General features: G+C 38.3%; 1 protein-coding gene across 1 annotated transcript in view; it reads left to right on the forward strand.

Moving 5' to 3' along the window:
- Positions 1-16,507, forward strand: part of bmpr1ba (bone morphogenetic protein receptor, type IBa) — a 45,702-nt gene extending 29,195 nt beyond the window's left edge. Inside the window, exons 4-13 of the mRNA XM_024276177.2 lie at positions 12,170-12,332; positions 12,407-12,506; positions 12,596-12,698; positions 13,205-13,301; positions 13,370-13,508; positions 13,595-13,787; positions 14,737-15,034; positions 15,122-15,297; positions 15,375-15,505; positions 15,581-16,507. Coding sequence (XP_024131945.1) covers positions 12,170-12,332; positions 12,407-12,506; positions 12,596-12,698; positions 13,205-13,301; positions 13,370-13,508; positions 13,595-13,787; positions 14,737-15,034; positions 15,122-15,297; positions 15,375-15,505; positions 15,581-15,706 — 1,526 coding nt within the window. The 3' untranslated portion in view covers positions 15,707-16,507. The remainder of the gene's footprint in view (positions 1-12,169; positions 12,333-12,406; positions 12,507-12,595; positions 12,699-13,204; positions 13,302-13,369; positions 13,509-13,594; positions 13,788-14,736; positions 15,035-15,121; positions 15,298-15,374; positions 15,506-15,580) is intronic.
- Positions 16,508-17,979: the final 1,472 nt, after the last annotated feature.

Here is a 17,979-nt window from a genome sequence, read left to right on the forward strand (position 1 = left end):
TACTTCCTCTAGGCATAAAACATGTCTTAATGTGAAGTGATCACTTCACAACAGAAACGTTTTGTTTAAAATCATTTTTTATTTTTACATTTTCAAGAAAATCTAGCCCTCTTTCAAGGTGCTAAGAAAACATTCATGTTAGTTTGATCATGTGATCAGTCTGTAATCTAATCCTGGTGGTGCATTTTTTCTTATTTTTGTATGCAATAGCCACCATTAGTGTGTATATGTGTGTGTGCAGGGTAGAAACGTGCACTACATACATACATCAGTTAATATTAACTAGAACCCTTCCATGAACTTAAATGGGATTTCAAAATTATATATGAAAAAGTTTTAGATTTCCATAAACCTGCACTGTCAAACTGTCTTTTTCTACTTTAATAAAGTGACAGACAAATAGAAGTAAACACACCAAAGAGCTGTGATAGAAATGAATTCATCTTGTAATTTCAGGTGGTTTGTGTGTATGAGGATGTACATTTACAACCAAATGCAATAGAGATGATCATTAAATGCACTGATAGGTACATAATGGGTGTCCAGATGGGAGTGGATGTGCTGGGCTTTGCAGCATGTTTGGCCTCTGAGATAGTGCAGACAAGGCCTGGAGCCACTGATGGGTGATATGTGATTTAGCAAATGGGGAGCTAATCAGGCATAGGAGACAGTGAGACGCGTGCAGCTGAAAATACACGTAGTCTTATGTAAGCTCACCGCCACAGATGAATACGCCCTAATGTCCACATTTCTCCCATCATCCGCGTATGAAGAGGTAAAACATCATCTGAAAGCATACATACATGCAGGCTGAAAATGGAAAGTAGGTGCCTCAGTTGATTGATGAGCCACAGAGCAGAACTTTGGGAAATAAACACATGGTAGCTGTAATGTTAACACCACGAGCCCTTCCTGTAAACACACACAGACCAGCTCTCAGACACACAGCAACCCCTTAGCTGCACACAACTCCACATTTAGAGGTAACAAAAGCTGGATCAAACCTGAATTTGCCACTATTTTAAAAAGCTGCTGCCTTTGTTCTTTCTTTTGGACCACCTGTTGTTACAAAGGACAACACAAAATGATTTGTTTTAGCACCGTTTGATACTTCTGGGCACTTTATGAAACTCAACCACCTGTTGTTGCCAGAAGTGGGAATAAATGTTTGGTTTTTTTTTTGTGGTCTGTCAGAGATCTCGATCTGTACAATCAAAAATGTGAATTATATACTTAACATTATACATTATATATATATATATATTTAACTTTTGGCTTGTGAACCCAAAGACTAAACTTTTATGCTCTTCTCTAAAACTGACCCATCATAATGTGAATAAAATGTTTTTACATTAATTTTCTTTGAAATTTCTAATAGTATTGTGTTTCACAATGACAATAAGTGATAAATTACGCATCTTCTCTGTGCATAAATGTCAGCCCAGGACAATAAAACAAACAAATAAGACTATTTGTACAGAAAATTAACATGAACAATATCATCTTAGCAAAATCACAGGTTAACATTTTAGACAATTTGTAATTTTTTTTTTTTTGGTCAAAAGTAGATTAGAGAATAAAATGAGCAAAAATTAAATATTGTCTAAATTATTTTTTGGGAAATATTTATTCTATTCCTTTTCATAGTTAGTTTTGCCTTACAAAACACTTCTCATAGGTAAAGCTACAAAAATAGAATTTCTGGTAAATATCTATCCAGCTCTAATAATATACTGTATGTTTCCATTTTTTATATGATTTTTTTCTCCTTAAAAATATGAATAAAGTTTGGATGAGAAACAGAAACTTGCCACATATTAGGATGTTGTGTTAAAAAATAATAAATAATAATTTAAAAGCTTTTTTTTTTCCTCTAGAATTAATTTCTTCACCTTAAATAAGGAAACATTTTCCGATATATTATTTGTGTTCTACATTTACTACATTGAACATACGGTATGTTTGTGTGTATGGGTACATTTTATTTTATCGTTTCTGAATTCTAAAATTAAAACATTATTTTAGCCATGGCCAAGTATCATTCTGGCAAGTATGAGACTATTGTTTGTCAGTTTATGGACACAGTTTTGGCATAACCTCCTGATGGAACAATAAGTCACATGATGATATCATGGGGCTAGCATATCCAATACGATAAATATAGCTGCCAATTTTATATTAGTGAGAGGGTGGGTAACCTACTGCAAGAAATAAAAGTGTGTTTTTAAAAGTTGTTCTGTGACACGCAAATTTCTCAATAAAATATCAAAGTAGACAATCATCCTGCTGAAATACTTGTTTTTATGACCTCACCTGTGCTTTTTTTTGTCCTTTCTTGGAAAAAAAGATGTCATCGTGTCAACAGTTGGAAGACGTTAGCCGTCACTTCAGAAGGGAAAAGTTTCCCAGTCCTGTCCAAAAGAAAAGCTGTGCATTCCAATATTGCAATGAGCTGGGACACAATTCTATTAGGAATCGACTTGGATGTGCTAGATCTCTAAAAACCTTGGAGTGAAACGTTGTTAAAGACGGCTGGAGAAGCCAAAACTGTTTATAGTCATCATCCATAAAAAGCCTCCAGTTTAAAGAGACCAGAATTAACATATGCACAAATGAGAAGAAAAAAATAGAACAATTTACTTAAGCTAACAAGTCTTTCTAGAGTTACTAAAGACTTGGTGACTTTTGTCATAATTTATTGTTTTCAAATCAGAAAGCTCTTATTCTTTGTCCAGTATCCAAGTTGCCAAAAATGCTTGAAAATCAAATAGGATTTTTCAAAAGATGTGTGCAAGTTGACTTAGCACTGGTTGTGTTTTATAAAATCATTGGCTAAATCCAAATAGCTTCCCAACCTCTACGGCTCCCTATCCTTACATTTATATCTTCAAGCAAACAGATGTGGAAAAAAATATGTTCCAAAACCGATTTCCCAAGAAATTTCCCAGAAGTCTTTTGAAAAAAAATATATATATGCATAAATGCTCACTAGATTGGCAGATATAGACCCCAATCTATTGCATTACAGCATTTTTTGGAAAAAATAATACATTTTGTAACAAATTATCCAAGTTTTCAAAATCAGAAAAGCGTGTATTCATAAATACTTTTCATAAAATGCTTGTATTTATTAAGATTTTACTTCGTGAAATTTTTTACATGTTTGCCATAAAAAAATTGAAATCCAGCTAAGTATAAAGGTAATACAGACCACAGTTTCTCCAATTTTAGCTGTCACTATTGCTTGATGATGTCATCAATAGTTGCCTGTTTTCTACGTTAGTGCGTAGCTGCTAGCACTTGGAAAATACATAACATCAGGTTCATAACTTTAAAAAGTCATGCAAAAATAAAAGCTCTTTGAAGTGTCACGTTGATTAATAAAATACTTACATTTCAATGTAAACTTCTGTGCTTCAGAGCACGCAAACATGAAGAAATGGGTTTCTCCTCTGCTCTACAAGAGCGACTTGGATCCATCTACTGGCGGAGGGATCTACACGGTTCCTCCTTAAAAAAAAAAAAAAAACTTTAAGACACCCCTACAGCTTCAAATGCCCCTACGATTGGAGAATAGGGAGGAGCCTGATGGGCTGGAAAGCAATTCGGATTTGGTCGTTAGTTATTCCAACTTTTCTTCCTAGTTTTTTCTTTCTTTGTTTGGCTGCATTTAGCACACTAACAGCAAAACCTAACTCGAGATTCGTCTTTTGTCGTTGTTTCTCTAGACTCAGAAGGATGTGAGAGCTAATTGAAAAGACAAAAAATTCACACAAATCTGCAATTCAGAAACAATTTTTACAGAATCAAACAAAATTGCCAAACTTTTTTTTTGTGATAACCATCAAGTTACTGAAGCTCTTAAAGTCTTTTAGTAGAGACATTTTACACACACAAAAAACCAAAACCTCCTCCAGCACACGCTTCCAGCAGATCTGCACTGGACCCCAGATACTGCACAGGCACTGAGCCCGCTGTACTACTGTGTATGCTTTTTCATTTGAAGCGTTCCATTGTGACATGCACATTTGTTTGGCTGAATACAAAAACAGATGCCTGAAGGAATCTGCGAGGTATCAAGGTTTTTGTCACAGCTGTTCTTTGAATGGAGAGAAGGAGGATTTATGAAAACATTTCAACTTTCTGATGGAATTCCACACTTGACATCCGGAGCTCATTTTCAGCATTTTTAAAAGGAGGATTTTTTTTCTCTTTCATAAAAGTTTTATTTTTATTACAAGAATTCGCTAAGCAAACACAATTACAGTGTAAACTGTGTAATTAATTGCCAGGAAATTCAATCATGTCATTTATGAATATCATAGGTAACCCTTTTTTTTCTTCTTTTAGCAAAGTGGAAAGATTCGATTATCTTTGTCAGACTTATGTAAACAATAAAATACACTGTTACAGTGAGACATTGTGCAGGACTTCCTTAAATAGCTGCTTAGGAACTGCCTCATAACATTTGTCAACCTTACAGTGTCTGCCTTTTTTAAATCACAAGTTAAGTTCTAGGTGTGAACATTCTGGTAAATTAACAGTTTATGAGTCAGATCTGAACCACGGGTATCAGGCTGAGTAAGAGTACACAGCCACATCCCACTGATCTGCCCCCATGTCTGGGAATGGATGTGGGCTGCTTAGTGTCGAGTCGGAGCACACAGATGGCCATGAGAAAAAAAAAAAAAAAAAAAAACTGTCCTTGAAGGAGCAACCAGCTGGTCTTCTTTCTCTGGTTGCTGTGCTCTCTCACACTCCCTTCAAGGACGGTTTCATCACCCCCCCTTTATTCCAAAGGCAACGCTAACGGCTTGCTGGAATTAACGCAGAGTTCCGGCATCCGTGTGTTTGTCATTCATCCCCATGAAAGGGAGCTCAGGCGTAGACTGACACACACCACTGGCTGCATAAAGTAAACCTGGCAGATGACAGCTGTATAACCGCAGAGCGGCACTGGCTCATTACCGCATCCTTCATCTGCATGACATAATGAAGGAATGCTTGAAAAGCTCATGATGATGTTGTTTGTGTTGGACGCTAGAGGGGCTGAACGCACCAGCCGCCGTCACATAACGCATTACTTTTTTCTACGGTGGTTGTAAATGAAAACAAACTCAAGGCTGATGTTCAAACCATTAAGTTTTCATTTTTGCTGTTTGCAATATATATATGTACTGTATATATATATATAAAAATATATATGTACTGTATATAGATAAAAATATATATATGTACTGTATATATATATATACAATACATATATATATATATATATATATATATACAGTGCATATATATTGACACACAATATATACACCGTCTATGAAAATCCTGTTTTTGGTGTATTTAACACGCTCTTGTAACATTTTTCTGAGGGTGTGAGGGAGGAAATATATAAAGAAAATCATGATTAAAGCTGCATTTTTTTGTATTTTTTTCTAATTGTGAATCAGAAGGGGCTGCGCGGTGGCACAGTGGTTAGTGCTCTTGCCTCACAGCGAGAAGGCCCCGGTTCGAATCCCGGCTGGGACCTTTCTGTGTGGAGTTTGCATGTTCTCCCCATGCATGCGTGGGTTTTCACCGGGGACACCGGCTTCCTCCCACTGTCCTAAAACATGCTTCATAGGTTAATTGGTGACTCTAAATTGCCCCTAGGTGTAGGGTTGGGCACCGAAGATGGTCGGCTTCTGCAACGTCGGTGGGTGGGACTTTCACTGTGAATAGTGGAGTTTCCGCAAATTTTAAACAACGCTGGAGCCCCATCCCAAAATGAAACAATGAATCGTTTCCTCCTTGTTGGGCTGCTAATTACAGAAAGCTCGGCTCGGCTCCGCCCACCACCACAGCGGGTCGTCATCATCTGCTGCGCTTTGCAGCCGTGTGATTGACATTTATCTTCCGCCTTATTTTATTGAAATAAAATATTGCTTTTGCCCAAAAACAACTGCAAATAAATGCCACATTCCTGATTTAATTTAATAAAATGTCAGGCTAAAATTTCAAGGACGTTTAAGTTTATTTAAGACGGAGTTTTATATTATGCTTTATATTACGTGCGCACAGCTGCACGGCAGGAGGGAGTCTGCGCTTGTTTGAAGCCGTTCTACTTTGGGTTTAGGAAGATGAAGGCATTATTTTTTATTACTGAAGTACCGCAATAAGCACTGAAAGGGAACCGAAACCGAAACAAAAGAACCGCGGTAGCACCGGAACCGCATCAGAACCCATTGGTGCCCAACCCTACCTAGGTGTGAGTGTGTATGTGTGTGTGATTGAGGCCCTGTGACGGACTGGCGACCTGTCCAGGGTGAACCCCGCCTTCGCCCATCAGTAGCCGGGATAGGCTCTGGCACCCCCGCAACCCCGAAAGGGAAGAAGCGGACAAGAAGATGGATGGATGGTGAATCAGAAGCAGACAACAGAAATGCAGAAATGAAAACTTACGATTGTAAGACCACAAGCTCCCTGCTCTGCCCAATTCTGATGCATCCACTTGCAGACAAATAGATCCATGAACGTCGTCGCTCTTCTCGTCTGACCTGACATCTGGCTCAAAACTCTTCCGCTGGATACCTCCAATATTGCTCGCCAGATTTGTTGCACCAGTAATGTTAAGAGGGGTTGTAAGCTAGTAAGAGAGAGCGTTAACAAAGAATTGATGGGAAGTCAGGACATTTGCTATGTCCCAGAAAACAACATAGATTTTTTGACTTTTGCAAAAAAAAAAAAAAAAATGGATGACCACAAAAATACACTGGGAACACTTTTACAATACATCAAAAGAGGATGTGGTCAGAGTTTAAATTAGTTAGAGCACTAAAAATGAGACAATTTTGGGTCAGTTTTATCTTTCTTCTTTTTTTTTTTCTTTTTTTTTTTTTAGAAAATTGATTTTTTTTTGTTAACTTTGAAAAGGGATATAGTTTAAGTTGAGCAAACTGTTGTTAAGTTCAAAACATGACGAAAGACGAAACCTTCACCCCCCAGCATCCAGCCTGGACCATGACAAAAGTGGGGTTCATTTACGCATTCCTGCACATGTGGGATGTCTCTGCTCATCTCAGCCCTGACAGGAAGAAGGACGTCGACTTAAGAGCAGGAACTGAACATGCTTATCTGTGTAAGGAAAAAACAGATGCCAAGTCCTAACGGCGGGAGTTAGAGAGAATGAAAAGAAACTCTTTTCTCTCTTTGTGTTGCTTTTGCCGCACAGACCACACTGTCAAACACCTGCAAGATGAACAGCTACTTAGAGGGAAAAAGGGGGAGCAGTTTTGTTAAATGAGAGTGCCGTAAGTGGAAGGGGAGGCGGGCAGTGTTTACATGGGCTCGGGGAAAGGGCTTTTCTGGTTGGCCTTGTTTGACACGGCTTGGATAACTAATGAACACATTCCCTCTCCTTCTGCTCCCCTCTGACAGTTTATCTGACTCTACATCTCCTCTCTTCATTTTCTTCTCTCATGCACAATTTCCATCTCTTCACATGCATCCTCTCTGTCTGCACAAAAGTTCTTCCTCTTTTTTTTCCATTTAAACAAAGCTACATCTGTTGAAAAGAAAAGACTGAAGGGTTTAGGGGCCACACTTGTTAATTGCATGTTGACAGTGGCCCCTATATCCCACCATCCAGCCAGAAACAGCCTAAAGGAGGAGATCTGATAGGTTGTCGTTTATCTGAATGAACAGTTTAGCCAAGAAGACGGGTTCAGTTTTACAGCACTTGGGTAAAGTGAAATTTGTTCCCATGTTTTAAGCCTTTTTAACAACACATTTCTGTCTATAAATTTCCACCGTCTGTTTATCCTTACAGATAAAACTGCAAAGTCAGAGTCTTTTTTTTTATCTTGAATGTCAGAATGTCCTCCCACAGACAGATGGGACAAATAAAAAAAATAGCTGACAATTTGTGAAGGTCGTCTGAAATGCACAACAAGCATATTTGTGGGACATTGAAATGCGACAGTTAAAAATTCCAGACTGTGTATCTTTCTTTAATAAACATGATAAGGTAATGTAATTCTTTAGAAATGTTTATTTAAGTTTTTTGTGTAAAATCTATTTATTACTTAGTAAAAGCATAATTTGCTGGTCCAAGATTTAAGATAAAACACACACATTTAGAGGTCTCCTTTAAAGATTAACTCAAAAAAATATGTTTTTGGTGTTTTTAACATGTTCTTGTTGCATTTTTTTTTCATGAGGACAAATATAAAGAAAATTAAGCTTAAAATTGCATTTCTGAATATTTCTTTATTTCTATAGTTGCAAATCCAGAGCAGATGTAAAATGTTGGAAAAGGCATAGAGGTGTGACGTAGAAGCTTTTACGGCAAGTCAAAAGCTCAGTTCTTAATTCCACTCTAATGCATTCATGTAGAATACTAGATCCATTTACGTCTTCGTTATCCTTCATTATTGCTCGCCATATTTGTTGTGTTATGTTGGGGTTGTGAGGGGCTGTAAGCTAGTGGGAGAGAATTTAAACAGATGGATGATGGGTTAACGTCTGGTTCACACCATTCGGCACCATTCAGACGTAAAGACTGATCGCAAAATGCAGCGGTTGTTTCGGCGTCCGGTCTATTTTTGCGCGAGCTACAAGCGATCCGCGTTATTCCTGGCAGGAAGTCACGCCAAGTTATGCCAAGACAATTTTTCACAATAAAATTCTCCTATTGACAAATGTGATCATTTTTGTATCTTAACAGACTGTAGAGATTAAAATACTGTAAACACAAACAACGCACAACACACAAACAAACAGACATTGAGACACACGCAGGTCAATGTAGTGGGCTGACTATGGAGTTGGGTGTCTAAAAACACAATCGAGAGAGAGCAAGATGGATGATGTCAAATTAATGGTAGAAGCTGTAAAAACCACAGCTGAGGAGAACCGCCTGTTGACCATTGCGAAAAAATATGCGTCTGGCGTGAAGCGGATTCCGCCAATTCACACAGTCCTGCCAACAACTCAGAGATTAATTTCTCATGAAGCACTGCTGCTCTGCAGAATCTATGTCCCAAAAAAGGACCTTTTTTCAATTTTGGCTAAAAATAGCATAATCATAATTAAAAGACGACTGGGAAGACTTTCACAATAGATGATGGCAGTTGGTCTTAAAAGCGACATCATAACGAGGAAGCCACTTTCACCAGTTGCTTCTGTCATGTATGATGTCCCCTTGCAGAAAACATTTATGCATAAAGCTGTAACTCCTCGTTTCCTGGCCTCTGCCCCTCTGCTTGTTTTTCACACAAGCGCTCACCTGCACACAGGAAGCAGCAGCCAAGGCTCACAGGTGCAGGTTGGATGTGAAAGGCTTTGTGTTTTGTCAACAGCACAGCAGCACCTCACATGACAATCGGGAAGACTCACGCTGGGCACAAAGTGTGAGATGAAAACAACAAAAAAGAAAAGAGGGATGGGGCGGGGGGTCAGCGACACAAAGTATCTACAAATCTGAGCCGATATGGAAGTTGAGTTTTGTAAATGAATGTGAATGGGGGGAGAAGCATAAAAGAAATGAGGGGAAGAAAAGGTTGGCAGCAAATGAAGGACAAAGTGAGTGGGGATTATGGAGTGGGTTGGAGGGAGGAAGGGGGGAAGCAGAGTGAGAGAAAGGGTGGAAAAGGCCAGTGGCCTCTGCTCTGCCTCTTCTGTGTGCTGCTAAACTGCCCACCAGTTCCCCGCAGCTCTGTCACTTCTCGTTTGTTAATCCCCTATTCTTCTCCCCCTCCTACTCTTCCTCGCTCCCTTTCGCTCAAATCGGTCAATTGTTAATGTGACCCCTTTAAACCCTTCTGTCTCCCTTTTGCAGTTTTGTCAACACATTATCTGTGTGTACAGGAAGGGCTTCTCAAAGAAAGTTGCCAAATGTATTTTTATGCTGAATTCATCGGTGAACCTGCCAGCATGGCGTTTTTGTTTTGCTGAGCTGTGATGAAGAGGAGCCTGCCGTCTCATTATCGAGCTGCTGATTTTTTTCCTACCAATTGAAAAAACAATTTAAGAAAAACTTAGACTTTAGTTTGGATTTGTCTTAATCGTCATTGCATTTTTTAAGACACAAGAAAAGGATTTTTTTTGTTTTTGGTGAGAGACTTTTTGTAACTGCAATCCAAGCTTATACTAGTTAAAAAAAATAAAATTAAACAATTAAAATGTATTTTTTGTTTGTTTTTTTCCCCCTCATATATGTTGAAGAAGTCACTTTTATGCCTAAAACAAGTAATTTTAGATCATTTAAAACCTTAATGTTACCATTCAATTTTCTTTAAAGCTTTATATATGAATAATGCCTCCACCTGCTGAAAAGAAATCTGAACTTGTGTTGTAACCAGAGAATAAGATTGTATCTCGGTGAATAAAAACATGCAGCCCTCTTTGGACCATCTCTGCTTGCAGCTGTTAAGCATCTGGTCTCAATGATCTCGCTGGAATGAATGAAGATCTTAAAAGCCGTACAGAAAAGGCACATCCGCGGTCTTTTTTATTTTTTTTCTTCCCCTTCAAGTGACAAACAGGTGTCCTTTTGAAATGGGATAAGCAGGGAATAAAGGGGCTTGGTTCTGGAGCTTTGGAGCTGTATCAGTTGTTCGAGCAGCGAAATCTGCCTTTGGAGAGCGAATTTCCTGATATCAAATGCTATGAATGTTGAGTGTTTGTAAGCGCAGGACTTTCATCTCCTCATTTTTTCGTGTGTTGGGTTTCAACCGGAGTGTAGAGCTGTATTTCCGCTTATTTAGTAGCACATGCACACTTGATTTTTGTCGTTTGGGCTCTGACGTCTTCAGTCATTGTATGAATACACACGTCATCTCATATTTGGCAGGAAAATTCATATTTACAAGATATAAGATGGTCATTGGAGCATGATTACTGCTGGGGCAGTGTGGCGTTAGGTCCAGTTATTACTTCAGAGTGATTTGTAATCGCTTGGGTCGCATTGGTCGCAAGACTAACGGAAGGGAATCGCCCCAATTGCTGCGAAGTGTGACTCAAGCTGATGCTTGTGCAATCGCTATTAGAAGACACGATCGTACAGCAAATTCGGTTTTTGTTTCTATGTCCCAGAGTTTTGAAAAGAAGGTTGCTGTAACTGGATTCTAAATACAAGAGAGGTTATTTCATTAATTCAATTAAAAAAAATGCATTTTTACTTTCTAATACAACAATAACTTCAGCTTTATTTAATCAGGATATGGAGCAGGAGGGAAATCATTTTAGATTTTACTTCTTTTTTTAAAAAGATAGTTATTTGGTATGTTGAGCCTTTTAAAATACAAAATAAACAAACAAACGGATGTACTACCTACCTTATCTGCATCATTGATTACCCACTAACTCATTTATATGAGTTCGATTAAATTCAGTTTTATTTATATAGCCCAACATCATAATACAGTCGTGTCAATTGGCTTCTCCCTGGTAATTATACAAAAAGTCAGTCATAAAATATAAACAAAAGTTGATTGCTAAACTAGACTAAACAGACTAAGCTTAACTGACTATCCCTGCCCTTAGACCCTCCTTCTCGGTAAAGAAAAAAACTCCTAAAAAAAACCTGCTTCCAGGGAAAAAAGAAGAAACCTCAGATGTCCACATGAAGGAGGGATCCTCTCCCAGGACGAACAGGCAATGTACCAGGACTGTTAAAGAGGAGTGAGCTTATCTAAAATCTCCCGCCCGGGAGTGGGAAAGAGGGACAACACATGAATCACACTGCACCAATCAGAGGCATGGAGAACTAAGTGAAAAATAGATGATAACGAATAGAGGGAATGGAAAAGATGCTGTTTTGGTTTTAAGGCCAAAAAAGTTCCAACCTTGTTTAAGAAAAAAAAAAAAAAACAAGACTAATGTTATTCGCAGCATAGGGATATTCTAGGATTGAAGATTCTGGACTTTAAAAGGTGTTTTCTTCATACAGTTCAAACTTTGACTCTGTGTGTGTTAAGGATTTGTGTAGTCGTGTCTCCCATCCTCCCTGTGAAAACATGGAAATAAATGCTGCAACACTACGTAAACACTGCTAACGCACGCCATAATATTAGTGCGTGACAGTAATCTCGCCGTGGTGGTTTGTCTTTTAGGTGTCACGATGTTCCGGTGAATGTTTTGCTCTCCTGGTGAACTGGCCTGCTTTGTCTCTGTTTGTTGATAGGTAACATACTGGACAGCATGCTGCTCCGAGGATCCAGCAGGGAGGCGGTGGAGAGTGGAAAGGAGACTTCAGGCAGCATCGCTCCGGCTTCGGCGTCCCACAGATTCCTGTGGTGCCACTGCTCTCACCACTGTCCAGATGATTCCACCAATAACACCTGCAGGTATGATGTGGGGGAAAAACTCAAATATAATGTTGCTCTTTGCAAATGTTATTAAAAAATGTTTCCTTTTTCAGAACTGATGGGTACTGTTTTACCATGGTGGAGGAGGAGGGAGGAGTTCCTGTTCTCACCGCAGGCTGCTTGGGTCTGGTTGGATCAGAGTTTCAGTGTAGGGTGTGTGGATTATTTTAACATCCCGGCACACTAGACTTTAGAACTTGTGGAGCAAAACGCTCAGATTTGTTTTACAACTTTCTTTTCAGGACACAGGGGTGTTTCGTCAGAGAAAGTCTCTGGAGTGCTGCACAGATGAAGACTTCTGCAACCGAAACCTGCGCCCGACGCTGCCGCCGCTCCAGCCCCCTCGTAAGTTTGCCTCCATCACTCATCGCTGCCCTCCCTCTGATCTCGCTGGCGGCTGACAGTGACAGAGCGGCGGGGATGATGATAAAGACCGTGACAGCTGTGAGTGATGGCGTTGCGCCGCACAGGATTGGGAGTCATAATGGCTTTGTTAGAGAGTCAAATGGGCAAGACGGTGGAAGAACTCGCTGTCAAACCGTCCCGCTGCCCACCGCAGTGTCTGACGGAGCAGGGAGGTCTCTGTTCTGCCAGTCTTTTTGTGCGGATGAGGAATGGGGAGCTTTGGTTCTTGGAGTAAATCGCTAGAGCCAGCAGAAGCAGAGGGCCCAGTCATCAATCTGTAACAGGATTAGATGCAGAACTCAGCTGAGAACTTCCTTACAGCTTTTGAGGAAGTATTAGAAGACAAATAAAAGATCAGGAGATTTTCACATCCTTTTTTGGACAATGTAACCTGTTTTTTGATCATTTCGTCAAACTTAAGCATTGTTTTTTATTCCTATTTCCAGTCTACGTTGATGGGAAGATTCACCACATGGCTCTGCTGATTTCAGTCACTGTGTGCAGCATCATACTGGCTGGGATCATTGTCTTCTGCTACTTCAGGTAAATTATACTGCTTTGTGTGTGTTTTACTGAGCTTGTTTGGTCTCTAAGAACGTGTGTTGTTGCAGGTATAAGCGGCAGGAGTCCCGTCCTCGCTACAGCATCGGTCTGGAGCAGGATGACACTTACATTCCTCCCGGAGAATCCCTGAAGGACCTGATCGAGCAGTCGCAGAGTTCTGGATCAGGCTCAGGGCTCCCTCTTTTGGTGAGTTGTGAACACTGCATTTTTTTAAGGCAGCTTTCTGTTCATCCTCAGAAAACTTGAAGGCATTCTGATGTTTTCCTTTCCAGGTTCAGAGAACGATAGCCAAGCAGATCCACATGGTGAAACAGATTGGCAAAGGGAGGTACGGAGAGGTGTGGATGGGCCGGTGGAGGGGAGAAAAGGTGGCTGTGAAGGTTTTCTTCACTACAGAAGAAGCCAGTTGGTTCAGAGAGACCGAAATCTACCAGACTGTCTTAATGAGACATGAGAATATCTTAGGTGAGTTCAGGGTTGTTGCATTTTCTCTTGTTTTATTTTTATCTCTTTTTATGTTTCAAAAAAAGCAATAAAATAAAAAGGTAAATGTACATTTAATCTAAAAAAAAATCTTAATATTAATGTACACGCTTTGAATTTAAAGCAAAAAAATAAAAACTTAATAGTACAAAAACCAAACAAAAGCGTGTCCCATCTGCTGCAGCAGAATGCCCTCTGCTTCAAAACAGATTAATTATGACTAAAAGCTTGTTTAGCACAACAGGTTCTGAAGTCAACAGCGACAGACTCGAAACAAAAAGTCGCCTAATTAAAAGCTTACATAGCATTGCAATTAAATTCTTGGGGCAAAAGATCATCGGTTAGAAAACAGCATCACAAACGAGACGTTGTACTGTATAATGCTGCCTTTAACACTAGACAACAAATGCTGTCCTCTAAGCTGAGGGTAAATAGTGGGATTTGGCATTAAATATTCTTATAAAATATGTGGTATGAACAAGGAAGGGAAAATATTCTTGCCTGAAATGTGTTCTTATCATTTTTTGCTTCAATTTTACTTGTTAGGTTTTTTATTATGAAAAAAATGCGAGATTTTCAGCTCATTTTGTCAGATTTTATCATAAAACCACTTCTATGTAAAGTAAAGTATATATAACTTTTAATTTTTATCTTTAGTTTTTTTTTTCTATTTTTTTGTGCAAATTTCATTTTAAAATCCAAACATTAAAGCTTATAAATAGAGAATTTTTGTGAGGTTATCCACATTAAATAAATGTGTAAAACAAGAAAATTAATTAATTTTACTGAGTCTAAAATACATGTTTGTCTATTGAAGATTAAAAAAACCTAAAAACCTAAATAGTTGTTTAGGTTTTTTATTACCTTTACTTATAGCATTTAGAAAAGTCCACCACAGTCTCTGTAAACAGATTTCCTCTTCTGTTTACAGGCTTCATAGCTGCAGACATCAAAGGAACTGGCTCCTGGACGCAGCTCTACTTAATCACAGACTACCATGAAAACGGGTCTTTGTACGACTACCTCAAATCTACCACTCTGGATAACAAGGCTATGCTGCGTCTGGCCTACTCCTCGGTGTCGGGGCTCTGTCACCTCCACACGGAGATCTTCGGCACGCAGGGGAAACCTGCCATCGCTCACAGGGACCTGAAGAGTAAGAACATCCTGGTGAAAAGAAACGGGACCTGTTGCATCGCTGATCTGGGACTGGCTGTCAAGTTCATCAGGTGCATAAAACAAAAAACTGAAAAACGTGAAAAAGTCTGTTTTTCTAAAATAATTTTTTTTAAAGATTTTGAACTTTTAACTTGCAGTGACACCAACGAGGTGGACATCCCCCCCAACACTCGGGTCGGCACAAAGCGCTACATGCCTCCAGAGGTTCTGGAGGAGACCTTGAACAGAAGTCACTTCCAGTCGTACATCATGGCTGACATGTACAGCTTTGGGCTCATCCTGTGGGAGATCGCTCGGCGTTGTGTGTCGGGAGGTAAATATACACGAGTCAAAGAGTTTTTGTGTCACAAACTCTCTTTACAGGACCGCCTCCATCTTCTTTGTGCTCAGGAATCCTGGAGGAGTACCAGTTACCTTATCACGACTTAGTTCCTACAGACCCGTCATATGAAGACATGAGGGAGGTGGTCTGCATTAAAAAGCTGCGGCCATCGTTTCCGAATCGATGGACTAGTGATGAGGTAAAAAAATTAAATCCTGCATTATACACAGAGACAGAAATAAAGCTTTGTAACACAAATCTGTATCTCCTCTAGTGTTTAAGGCAGATGGGGAAGCTGATGACAGAATGCTGGGCCCATAACCCCGCCTGTCGCCTCACAGCGCTACGGGTCAAAAAGACACTTGCCAAAATGTCAGAATCACAGGATATCAAGCTGTGAGTTTTGAAGTGCCAGCTGTGCACGGAAAGTCGACTGACAATCACTCGGAGTCTGGTCCGTTCCGCACTAGCCTTGTTTTCTGGAGGGAAAAAAAGGAGAAGAAACTAAGAGGATCCCATCGATAGAAACTCTGAATCCACGCTCTGTGAAGTCTGCAACCCAAATCTAAAACTACCCTGTCTGACCCGGCATCATGTCAGATTAGACTTCTGTGCTCCAAAGCTCTTGGATAGGGACATTGAATGTGACATGAGACTGTGGCTGCAGAGACACTCCAACAGGCTACTGACCAGTTAGTGGAATATTGTATCCCTGCTTTCTGTGAAAGCTGCCCTACCTGTAAATGAAGCTCTGGTAGATAGAAATGAAGGGATGTGCTTTAAAGCATCTTTTTTTTTTGTTGTTGCAACAAACACCTCTTTTCTAAACACTCAACGCCCCACTACTGGCTTTATACTATTATTATTATTATTATTATTAATATTATTCTTGTTGAGCAAACTCATTCTGTCACTCTTAAGTGATTTCCCTTTTGCCTACAGGCCCAAATATGAGACAAAAGTATTTTTTAGGCTCTATTGTCATTTGATTTTGATCGTTGTGATAACGTTTGTAGACACTGAAGAGACGTTCATTTAGTTTGTAAGTTGTGATAGGCTGGTTGAAAATTGCAAAAGTCCATTTTCCATGTAAAAAAAACGGAATCTATAAAATCTGTATTTGCAGAAATAAAGTTTATATGTTCAAATAAAGGACTGCACTTTTCTGTGGTTTATAATAAAGACGTTTGACCTTGGAAAAGCTGATTTAAAAGAAGTGGATTAAAATTTATGAGAGAATTAAAAAGAGGAGATCGCCCCCTTTAGGAAGGACACTGTAAGTGCACAGAGGGAAGTTTATTTTGGTAAGAAAGGTTTACTTTACTTCACTTAATTGTTCTCTTATCTGCATATATGCTAATACATTCTAATGCATATATTCAAAAAGTGATGAATAACTGAAGACTTAAAATCTTGTATAACTTTAGAATTATCTCAAAAAGCCACATAAGCGATCAACTTTAGCAACGTTTACATGAAATTTACTAAATAATTAGCTTCTATTGGGTCAATGGGTCAGATAAAAATGTTTATATGTAATATGAATACAGTTATTAATGCATTTGTTGTCATTGAATTTATGTCCAATTTTAAACTAATTTTATTTTCTTTTTTCTAAGCCCCTGATTTATTGGTAGTTTCAAATTAGTGATAATTAGGGATTAAGTGATGGTGATTTTAAAAAAGTGTAAGAAGTGTGAACAATCTGGAAAATAACAACCTCTTGAGTCTGGAACCTAAAGTTATAAATCATCAATTTTAGCCACATTAACATAAAATTCACTGTGAATAATTTGATTCTATTGCGTTGATATATCAGATAATAATACTTACATGCAATAAATACAGTTATTGCCATTTTACCACCTTATATTTAGTTATTGCTGGCATTTTTACACTTTATAAGCGATTTAACCCCTTCATGTCTGAATTTATTTCCAATTATATAAAAAAAATGTCTTTTTTTTTCATTAAAGATGATTCTAAATTAATTTGAGCCCCTGATTTGTTGGTAAATTCCAAATTAGCTACAATTAGGAGTTAAGTGATGGTGATTTTAATAAAAGTGTTTACGGAATTTATGAATAAACAACTTTAACTGTATTCAATTGGGTCAATATATCAGACAAATGTTTACATATAATATGAAACAGTTATTGATACATTTACTGTCATTTGATAACCTTGTATTTCATTATTGCAGATATTTTACACTTTGTACCTGATTTATCCCGTTCATCCTTGAATTTATTTATAATTATATAAAAAAAGTTACATATTTTTTTCCATTAGTTGATCCTAAATTAAGTTGAGTCCCTGCTTTATTTGTAACCTGAAGCTATGAATGACCAATTTTACATAAATAGTGAATATATATATATGTATATGTATTTTTGGGTCAATATATTAGACATACATGACTAAGTAAAACATAAATACCTGTACATAAACTGAAGAATCTGTCATTTCTTTGACTTATATTTAATTATTTCATTTAATTCACACTCTTTGTTACTGATCTAAGTGATGGTGATTAAAACAACTATTTAAAGTTTAAAAAGTATAAAAAAAAAAAAATTACAAAAATAACAAACTTCTTTCATACCTTAAGTATGGTACCTAAATTTGTGACACACATATAGGAAAAAAAAAATCCACCAAATACACATCGTA

This window comes from Oryzias melastigma, linkage group LG9 (genome assembly GCF_002922805.2).
Source record: "Oryzias melastigma strain HK-1 linkage group LG9, ASM292280v2, whole genome shotgun sequence".
Classification (NCBI taxonomy): domain Eukaryota; kingdom Metazoa; phylum Chordata; class Actinopteri; order Beloniformes; family Adrianichthyidae; genus Oryzias; species Oryzias melastigma.